The following is an 11434-nucleotide window of genomic DNA, read 5'->3' on the forward strand; positions in this document are numbered from 1 at the left end:
ATGTAATTTAATTGAAACACACTTTTAATAATCATACAAATAAAATAATCTATAATAACGAAAATTTAAACATACACATAAATATAAAATATCTTGTTATTAGAAACACATAATTTAATTCCTTCAAAAAATATTGATCAATATAAAAACACACAAATCAAATGATTAATGAAATACTATTTTAATTTAAAATATATTCTATAAATGAACTATAAAATTGACCCAAAAAAACCTCACGAAATAACATATTTGATGCTACTAAAGATCACAATAATAATTTATTTAAATAAAACATATAATTATTCCATGTTTTTGACATTGTATCAACAAACTATGGTTTGCAGATTTGCTACGTGCATCTCACTGCTTATTATCATTATTATTGAGCATATTTTCTTGTTTGCTCTTTTTTCTCACTTCTTAGACACTTCAACGAGTTTCTGAAAATAAGGTAGTTGGATAACGTTGTAACTCTTGAAACTTGCTTTATAAAACAAGTTCTTAAACTCATCCTCTGTTCTCTCTGTTCCACCAATGGAAACAGCCATCATTAAAACATCAGACAGTAGTCCCACCCGTCTTTCGGTCCCCTCTTCATTTTCAATGACTGTATCAACAATTAATATCCTTCCATCCTCTGGTATAGCCTCATAGCTCGATTTTAAAATTTGCAAACAGTGTTCATCATCCCAGTCGTGCAAAATTCTCTGTAATTATAACAACAACAAAAAAAAACTCAAACATATATTATTACCTAAATTATAATTTTTTATTTAAATTTAGTTTAATTTGCCATTACTACCTTCATAAAAACTGCATCTGCAGGTGGAATCCGCTCGAACATATTACCCTCCACATGTTCTACTCCTGCAATTTTAAATTTCTATTAGAGAGACACAATAGCTTTACCTCTCACGAACTTGATTTAAAATTTATCACATTAATTACTATATCCATAAGTTTTCTACAATACATGATTGTTCACATTGCATTGTCTACATTCAATTGTTTGTTTAATTCTACATCAATATTTCGAACCTCTAAAATCTAGATGTTGGATTATAAAATACAATAAAAAATTCTGTTTCAAAGAATATACATACAATCCAATCCAATCGAGAAACTACAACCATGAACACATTAATGATTTTGGCAAAATTGAAATTTGAATTATTGTAACCTCTCTCAAGCAGAATGTTATTTCTAAGGTATAGAAGAGAATACAGTCTAAACAAGCTAAAAATGCAAATTAACTACGGCTAAGATCTCCGTGCTTATTATGAACTAATAACATACTGCTTGTATAGATCAGCAACCTATTCATCTGTTTTAGAGATGGCCATAGTTACAGACCTTTTGAAGGGGCAGCAATCCTTATAACATGTGTTAGATCGAAATAGATGCGGTGAATGTGGGGATACTTATTAACAATCGTAGATATTGCAGAGCCTGCTCCTCCACCAACATCCACCACACTCTTGAACCTCTTAAACCCATCATACACCTCCAACACAGACGCAATCACAGAGCTTGTCTGAGCAGTCATGGCCTCATTGTAAAATCTATTTGCCTCAGGATTACAGCTGTTATACTCGAAAATGTTCACACCATTGGCCTTGGTGAATGGTCGGCAGTCATCTATGACAGAATCATGAAGATACTGATAAGCATCATTCATATATTTCAGATTTAAGAACAACAGGGTTGGCGAACAAGATTTTTCGGGCTCATAATTCGCCAGCAATTTGGTGAGGCCAGTCGGGCCGTATTTGAATTTGTGGATGCCTCTGTCATCTATAGTCTTCTCTTCGGTAAAGGCATCAACTGAAGCAAGAAGCCTCATGATTCTAAAGAGGTGGCCTACGTGGGCAGGTTTCTTTGTGGAGGCAGAAATATGGAAAGCTATTTCCTCTACAGTTATGTGGTCTTCACTACCGTGGGTGGCAATGATGTGAGGAATGTTAAGCAAGACAGCAGCTTGAAGGGCCATGGGTTTGGCCGTTGAAAGAAATATTTCATAGAGCTGGAGATGAGCTTCCATGGAAGATTCTAAGGAAGCCAGTCTTGTCTGATCAGTTCTACAAACAAAACCTGCCAATTTATAGGAAAGCCCGAGAAGGAGGTTGGAAAGATGTTAAAACGTGTTCAACATGATGCCGTCCACAATGACGTTCACAATGACGTTCATTTATATCTAGCATAGTTTTTAAAGTCTTGCATTCATTGATGCCGTCTACAATGACGTTCATTTCATCTAGCATAGTTTTTAAACGATTTTTATAAATATAGTATTAGATATTAGTCAAATAGGCTTTCCCTATGAGATTAGAAAGTTTTAAAAATGAATAGTCATTTTCTATTAGTAAATTAATATATTAGTTACACATTCATTTGATTCAAGCTGGATGACCAGTATTAAAAGTGTTTTTTGAGGGGGTGGGGAGCACTTATAATTGCAAGTAGAAACACCTCTTGCCATTTCTCATTGCTATCAACATCATCCTGTCCAATCTTATTCCTGACAGATTTGATCAGTAAGGCCCTGTTTGGTTGCTGGAATATGAGTGGAATAGGAAAACGAAATTAGAATATGTTTTATATTTGCTGTTTGGTAAGCTCAATCGGAATTGGGAATAGGAAGATATATTCCAATTTTGCCCCTAAAATGAGCATATGTCTATGCCAAAAAATATCAATTATTGGAATAGGCCATTTCCATTCCCATTCCGATTTTCCATTAAAATATATATATATTTTTAAAATTCTTTTTTTTTTTTTTAAAGTTTTTTTTTAAAATTTTTTTTAAAAAAAAATATATTTTAAAAAATTATATCTATTTGTTTAAAAAATGAAAATGAAAATGAATTAACTAAAAAAATAATAAATTAAATTTTTTTTTAGGAAAAATGTTTAAAAAAATAAAAAACTTAACCTTATTCCTATTCTATTTTTGTACAACCAAACAATAGATTAACATATTCCTAGTCGAATTCCAAGTGCACCAAACATGATTGGAATTGCCTATTTCTATTCCCATTCCTCATTTCCATTCCCATTCCATTTTTCTATTCTAATTTTCTATTCCTATGTCAGCAACCAAACGGGACCTAATATAAATTATCTTATGCTAGAAAGCTATTGCGAGTAATTGATTTCAGACAGCCATAAATAGTTTATAGCAATCCTTGTCACAGGACTACGGGTAGTTGGTGAATCCTGTTTGAGTGGATGAGCGCAGGATGCTTACGTTCCAACTAGAAGTGCGTGCCCTCAGGAGTCCAAGTTGATTTTTCCTATTGACGGCAATGCAAATGGATCATTCCAACATCTCCACCATCAAATGGTTTCCTGAATATATTACCAAAAGCTTCCTTTAAAAAATTAATCTGGTTGTTCAAAATCCCCATTTTTCATCAAGAATAGCTAGATAGGTTGTATATACTCAACAAAACAAGCTCATGAGCTTGCTTTATAATCTCTACAACTAGCAATCACACCTTAGTGGGCAATAGGTATGCAATATTTTGGTGTAAAATTTGTTCTTAACTAGCAAAAATGAAACATTTTATTTGTTCTTCACATTTAGTACAATATGTTTGGTAATCAACAAGCACCTTGATAAATAAGGAGGGTGAAAGAAGCAAAAATCTGTTGGTAAACAGATTTGTCATAGTAGAAATTGCCCAACAGAGTGTATGTGGCAAACCATTCACAACAATTGGATAGGCCCTTGATATCTGGCTTTCCTCTGCATTTAGAGGGGCAGCTCCCCCTTAAGATGAAATTTTGGATTTTTCAATAAACATGAGAAACTTAAAGAAAAGGAAGGAAAACCATTGATAGGGAATGCACCACACGCCTTCAATAATTTCAAAAAAATGATGTAACTATTATTGAGAGCTATCAAGGACTACACTTGAGAACTTTCACCAACACAATGCTAATTCAACCATCCACAAATACTCACATCATACCATGAAAGTAATCATAGATCAATCAACACTTTAACAATTTAGATTCCTTGGAGAGAGAATGCCAAATGTACTTCCTTTTATTTCTTGCACCAAGAAAGAAAGATATAACTGATTACACAAAAATAACAATTGTACACACTTTCCAATAATTGCTTTGTTATCAAAGCATAACTGTTCTCTGTATCCAAGTCCAAAAAGTCCTTTGTAAGATGATATTTTCAAGAATTTATAGCCAATTTAGAATAACCAACTTTTCGGGTTTGTAACTACACAAAAAGTTGGAGTTTGGACTACTTGAAGATGGTTCGTAACCAACTCTAACCCTTAAAGCTTAACTACAGTTAGAAAAACCAAAACTAAAGATAACTCTAAAGTTGACCATTTTACAAAATACATCAATAAAATTCTAAGACAACTTTATCCTAAAACCAATTCCACACATTGAACTACAAGCAGATGTCCTCCTGCCTCATAACCAACATGGCCAGGTGGAGCTCCAATCAACCATGAGACTGCATGTTTCTCCATCTACTCACTCATGTCAATCCTCACAAGTAAAGAAGCTTTTCTATCTCAAAGTGCTAAAGTTTAGAGAGGGCAATACCAGTCCATTTACTGACTATTTCAGTAACATCACTCCCAATAACCATCCTCCCTTAGCATGAGCTTCCCACTGCTTTGATCATCATCCAATTCCTTTTCAGCAACCTCAAGCTATTTTTTCTTTTTAGCGACATCAGACTACCATATGTTAGTTCAACTGCCTGGTTCAGATCATAATCGCTCTATCTCAAGCTTTAATAGAGAGGAGTCAATTTTGTCTAAAATCGTGGGCTTTGATGTGATTTCCATCTCCAGCTTTGCAACTGCCTCATCAACTAGATCAATCACTTTAGTTGGCAAGAAATGGCCACTAATATAATGGTCAGAAAGGAATGCTGCCTTCACAAGGGTGCTGTCATATAAATCGGACATCATGATATAGTTCATATCTTTCAAGTAGACCACAAAGTATAGAGATTGTATCCTCCATAGATGGTTGATCAACATAGACTTGCTGGAAACTCCATTCTAAAGCTAGATCATTTTCTATGTATTTGCGATACTCATCAAGAGTGGTTGCTCCAATGCAACGTAGTTTTATAGTTTGTTTCTTCCAAGTTGTGTATAATGAGATCCCCCAATATATTATCATATGGAGGTGTACTCGATTATCACAGACCAGCTTTGTGCGTTCAACTTAATATAATCATGGTACTAACAAGATCCTCTGATATTGAACTGCTGAATAACAAGGATTTGAAGAGTAGAATTGATACTAGTCAATGCATTATGAATCTTTTGTTGCTTCACACTCAACTACTCCTCACGCCACAAAGAACTACGATTGAGCTCAATGACAGATATTCTTAATCACCCCATTAGCATCTCAATCAGATACTTATGATCATTGCTAGAGAACATCATATGTAAAGTATTAGTAGCCATTTCTTTGCTAATCAACATTTGATCTAAATGGACCATTCCCTTCTACATACACAAATTCAATTGCACTATAAAAAATTGCAGAAACTGATAAAACCACAAGGAGGAAAACCCATGAATCCTGAATTGATGGGAATATTGATTTGCCGTAGCATTTTTATAGTCATATTATACTCATTTTGGACAGCACCCACTATTTTCTATTCGAATCTAAAGGTGAGATACAGGCCTGATCATTTTGTCAAACACTTAGTTGCATTCTCCTTCCGTAGCTGGTTGAGGTATTTGTTCAAACTATGGTTGCATTATGTCAAACACTTAAGATGCAACCTCTGCTCCAAACCTTCTCTTCCTGCGGCCTTCTCATGTGTTTTATCTATGGCTTTATGGACTAAAAAACAACTCATGTGCCTTATCCATAGTTCCATGCAATGTTGTGGGTTTCAATTACTTCTTTCATAAACTATCATATTTGCAATTCTCCTTTGAATTTGCATACTTGGTGTGACTCTAAATAGCTACTGTGGCTCCTCTTTTGGTGATCTAACATGTACATATTCTGAGAGCATCACACCAAACAATTCATGTGCCTAGTTTACCTGTCAAACCACAGGTCTTGACTTGCATGGAATGGCCGAGCAACGTGTCTCCAAGGTAGTATGTCAAATAGTATAGCACTTCTTGAAATCACAATTTTTACCTTGTGAATGCTTTCTCTACAAATAAAACCATCTTTCAAATTTTATCAGTGAACTTTATTTCCAGCCAGTAGTTGTTTTAACAGGTAGGTTTTGGGTTGGGGAGTTCAGGTTAGGATTAGGTTAAAAAGTTGGAGTATAGGGAGAGAGAGAGTACTTTAGTATGTGGAGAGAGAAAAATTGGAAGAGAGAGAGTGAAAACACAAACCCAAAACCAAAACCCATACTTCTCTCTAAAGGTTGGAGTATGTGGAGAGAGAAAAGTACGTGGAGAGAGAGGATTGTGAAAAGGAGAAAGAGACTCTAACTCAAACCCTGTACTTCTCTCTAAAAGTTTTAGTACGTGGAGAGAAAATTATGGGGATAGAGAAAGTTTAATTTTTCTTTATGACTAATCTCTCTCTCTCTCTCCGATTAATTAATTTAATTAAAAAAACTCTCTGAAAAATGTCTGGGTAACAGCTGGCTCTATTTGGGGACAAGGACTGTGTAGGATGCTGGATGAACCTAGAGTTAAGAAATGACAGTGCTTTATCACAAGGGCTATAGAGTCACCCCAAAAGGAGATAAATCCAGGACAAAGGGACTAAGCACAACAAAAATAGGAACACAACCAAATAGAAAAGAAAGGAAGGCAAAACAAAAACTCCTAGCTAAGATATGTACAAGGCAGGTTTCTGTACCTTTAGTGACTCAAAGTATAATCATGCAAATCCATTCACTAGCTGGGGAAAATAGATACCATGGCATGCTAACATGTGGCAACTTTCAAGTTCTTGTGGACTCAAGTATAAGTTCTCTATTTGAATTCAAATTTTGAGAATCTTAGCATGCCTCACATCACTTGATAAAGGAATTTATCCAAATAACCATGTCTCATCAAAAATCTCTAACTTTGAAATCAACTTAGCTTCATGTTGCATGTCATTGATGACTTTATTTTGAAAGAATTGGAGGATAAGGCTCTCCAGTTCCTGAATGCATTTATGATCTTTTTCTCTATTTGACAAGCCCTGTACTTGAAATTCTAGTGATTGGTCATCATGAATTCCTAAACTTATTTCTGGAACCAGACACTCTTCCTTTTCCACGGGAATGATTTTGTTTGTGTTCTCTATGAAATTACTCCAATATGAATGCACATCCTTGTTACATTGAATCTTCCCATGATGTATTTCTTCCTTTTCTCCCATTAGATTGCTCAAAGGAGAAACAATCATCTTTTCCATTTTGGTGCACACATCCTCTAATAAATCTATCTGATTAGGAGAATTGATCGTCAGTTGATATTGATGTAAGGGAAATTCTTTTAAAAGAACATCATCATATATGCCTTCATCTTCACATTTTTCAATCATTAGATCACAACACATTTCTTCAAGGCCAAGTACTTCCCTAGTGCAAGATACCATCACAAAGTTTCCTTCAATGTAGTCTGCACTTGTGAACTTGAATGCTTCAAATTCAGGTTTCATGCATGAGGAGAGTGAGATTTTGATGTTTCATCTCCTCTTACTTGAAGCCTATCCTCAATTCCCATTTCCATCATACCTATTATTAAATTTTCATCAATGTTTTCAAAAACTTGGTTCATTGATTCTTCTTGATGACCATCTTCACAAAATGGGAAAACTTCATATTCCACATGCACATAACTTGGAAGGGGATTTCTTGACAACCCATCATCTTTCTCTTGAAAATGATCTTCTACTCTTGTGATGATCGTTCCACTTTCTGAAAACTCCTCAACATCATTAAAAGTAAAGACTTTGATCTCAGGAATTAATGGAGATATCTGCAAGATTTCACTTGAGGTTATTTCTCCACCACTGGCGGTAGAAGATTGTAAAGAATATTCTAAAGATTTGAATTCATCAATAGAATCCCCATCATTAATGATTAGGGGTGAACTAATAGGAAGGTCATCTCCATAGAGGAAGTCATCATTTGAAGCATTTAGGCACCAAGTAGGAATAAAAGTAGTATGAAATTCATCTCAATCTGCATTTCCCTCATCTTTAATCATATCTTCTATAGTTTTTTGAGAAATATTTGATATTTCTTTTTCTTTCTCATTAGGATTGAGATGATTGAATATGTTCTCCTAGGTTTTGAAACTTTCACAATGATGTCTTGATACATTAATTGACCCTTCTTCTTCCATAGACATCATTTCTTGACCATCTCCTTAATTGGACATAGAATCCCCGTCTTCTTTCATGCATGAAGATTTAGCTGAGACATTTGGATCTGGTGATGTTCTCTCATAAAGAAAATAATTCTTGCATGAGTCTTCTTTCTCAAGTTCTTGCAGTTTTTGAAGTAAAGAAGGGTGTACTTTGTCAGGATCTAAGCATGCATTGTTGTAGAAACTTTTTAAAAACTCAACTTGATTAGGATCAATGGAAGCATGATTTTGATGAGCAATAGGGGCAGGCTTTGGGCTATTCTTCAGACCACCATTATCCATTCTTGATTCACATGAATTTTTTTTTTGATCAAGTTCTTCATTATGCTCACATGTGGAACTTCTTTCTAAAGATGAATTGTCTTGTGAGAGAAAATTTGATAATCTTTACCGTCTTCTTCTTTTATCTTTTTCAAAGTTTGGAACAAAGATGGATGGATCTTTTCTGGATCTAGTTTTCGCCCACCATAGAAAGTCTTCAAGAAGCTAGCCTGCTTAGGATCAATGAAAATCTGATTTTGTTGGGAGACAGGTGAATGAGAGACATTCCCATTATTTTTCATTGTTGATTTAGATGAAGCACATTTTTTAGCAAGGCCTTCTTTATCTTTATATTTTGAATCTCTTTCCAAGAAGGATTCTTGATAATGAGAAAGAAACCCATATTCTTTTCTATCATCTTCTTCGATCTTTTGAAAAATTTGCAACAAGTAAGGATGAACCATTCTTGGATCTAGCTTTTTGCCACCATAAAAATTCTTCAAGAAATCTACTTGTAAAGGCTCATTAGGAATTGGTTTCTTTGGATAGGAAAAATATTCCTCATCAGAGTCACTGTCACTCACTTTCCACTTTCCCTTTGTACCAAACCATGCTTTAAATTCAAACCTTAGATAGAGTCGCCGATATTCAATCTTCTAAATAGAGTCACCAACCTTCATTCAAGGGAAGGTACCTTCATCAGCCAAGTTACTAATTGTTATTTACTTGACCTTGGATGTGACCAAGATTTTGCCTATTCCTTCTTGGAATGACCACTATCCTTTCAACAACTACAATGTTCTGACCAATAGGAGCCCTTCACAAGATTTCCACGAACTCTTCTTCTTCTTCAAGAACTTGGTTTACTTGATGATATTGCGGTGCACTTTGTCTACACCTCTAGGCTAGAGTGTTCAAGTCTGAAATGATATCCTCTTGGGTGTCTTGAAAGCCGAGGTTTGATTGGAGCACTGGAAAAATGTTCTCATGTGGAAGCACCATTGTACTTCATCATAGGTGACTGTTAATCTTTCTTGTTTAGTCTCCCCAGCAGAGTTGCCAAAAATTTGTTGGTAAACAAATTTTTCACAGTAGAAATCACCCAACAGAGTGTATGTGGCAAACCGTTCACAATAGTTGGATAGGCCCTTGATATCCAGCCTTCCTCTGCGCTTAGAGGGGCAGCTCCCTCGTAAGATGAAATTTTGGATTTTTCAATAAAAATGAGGAACTTAAAGAAAAGGAAGGAAAACCATTGATAGCAAATGCACCACACACCTTCAACATTTTCATAAAAATGATGTAACTATTAATGAGAGCTATCAAGGACTACACTTGAGAACTTTCACCAACACAATGCTAATTCAACCATCCACAAATACTCACATCATACCATGAAAGTAATCATAGATCAATCAACACTTTAACAATTCAAATTCCTTGGAGAGAGAATGCCAAATGTACTTTCTTTTATTTCTTGCACCAAGAAAGAAAGAAATAATTGATTATACAAAAAAAACAATTGTACACACTTTTCAATAATTGCTTTGTTATCAGAGCATAAGTGTTCCTTGTATCCAAGTCCAAAAAGTCCCTTGTAAGATGAAATTTTTAGGAATTTATAACCAATTTAGAATAACCAACTTTTTGGGTTCGTAACTACCCAAAAAGTTGGAGTTTGGACTACTTGAAGATGGTTTGTAACCAACTCTAACCCTTAAAGCTTAACTACAGTTAGAAAAACCAAAACTAGAGATAACTCTAAAGTTGACCTTTTTACAAAATACATCAATAAAATTTTAAGACAACTTTATCCTAAAACCAATTACACACATTGAACTGCGAGCAGATGTCCTCCTGCCTCATAACCAACATGGCCAGGTGGAGCTCCAATCAACCGCAAGACTGCATATTTCTCCATCTACTCACTCATGTCAATCCTCACAAGTAAAGAAGCTTTTCTCTCTCAAACTGCTGAACTTTAGAGAGGGCAATACCAGTTCATTTACTGACTATTTCAGCAACATCATTCCCAGTAACCATCCTCCCTTAGCATGAGCTTCCCACTTCTTTGATAATCATCCAATTCCTTTTCAGCAACCTCAAGCTATTTTTTTTTTAGCGACATCAAACTGCCATATGTTAGTTCAGCTGCTCGGTTCAGATCATAATCGCTCTATCTCAAGCTTTAACACAGAGCAGTCAATTTTGTCTAAAGCCGTGGGTTTTGATGTGATTTCCATCTCCAGCTTTGCCACTTCCTCATCAACTAGATCAATCACTTTATCTGGAAAGAAATGGCCACTGATATAACCGTTAGAAAGCAATGCTACCTCCACAAGGGTGTTGTTAGATAAATTGAACATCATGATATAGTTCATATCTTTCAAGTAGACCATAGAGTATAGAGATTCTATCCTCCATAGATGGTTGATCAACATAGACTTGCTGGAAACTCCATTCTAAAGCTGGATCTTTTTCTATGTATTTGCGATACTCATCAAGAGTGGTTGCTCCAATGCAGTGTAGTTCTCCACGTCAAAGCATGGACTTCAATAAATTCTCAGCATCCATAGATCCATTGGTCACACCTTACATTCATATCATCCATGAATGCATTATGAAATAATTTGGATGTGGAGGAAGATCGCATCTCAAACCATCTAATTAATCAACTATGTAGTCATCTTGAGGACTATCGATCCTGTGTATATTCCCAACTGAATTACTTATATTGAATCATCATATTACCTTGAAAATTGTTTGAAGTCATCATACACATTCATTGAGATCAACCCCAACTAATCAATACACTACATGCATATTCA

General features: G+C 35.0%; 1 protein-coding gene across 1 annotated transcript; it reads right to left on the bottom strand.

Annotated features, from left to right (window-relative positions):
- Positions 1 to 413: 413 nt before the first annotated feature.
- LOC149532367 (caffeic acid 3-O-methyltransferase 1-like) lies at positions 414 to 10527 on the bottom strand. Its single transcript, XM_089805700.1, has 4 exons — positions 10440 to 10527; positions 1354 to 2091; positions 803 to 867; positions 414 to 707 (listed from the first exon to the last, which is right to left on the bottom strand). Exons 1-4 carry the CDS (start codon positions 10525 to 10527, stop codon positions 414 to 416), a joined length of 1185 nt encoding a protein of 394 aa, XP_089661826.1.
- Between the last annotated feature and the right edge of the window lie 907 nt (positions 10528 to 11434).

This window comes from Cupressus sempervirens, chromosome 10 (genome assembly GCF_028749045.1).
Source record: "Cupressus sempervirens isolate cs-2001-9-10 chromosome 10, ASM2874904v1, whole genome shotgun sequence".
Taxonomy (NCBI): domain Eukaryota; kingdom Viridiplantae; phylum Streptophyta; class Pinopsida; order Cupressales; family Cupressaceae; genus Cupressus; species Cupressus sempervirens.

Excerpts from the sequence above, each read along its gene's own strand:
- LOC149532367 (XM_089805700.1), bottom strand. The coding sequence starts at position 10,527 with ATGGAGAAATATGCAGTCTTGCGGTTGATTGGAGCTCCACCTGGCCAT. Across the intron at positions 868-1,353 it reads GATTGCTGCCCCTTCAAAAG|GAGTAGAACATGTGGAGGGT; the intron begins GTCTGTAACTAT and ends TTAAAATTGCAG. Across the intron at positions 708-802 it reads CAGATGCAGTTTTTATGAAG|AGAATTTTGCACGACTGGGA; the intron begins GTAGTAATGGCA and ends TTATAATTACAG.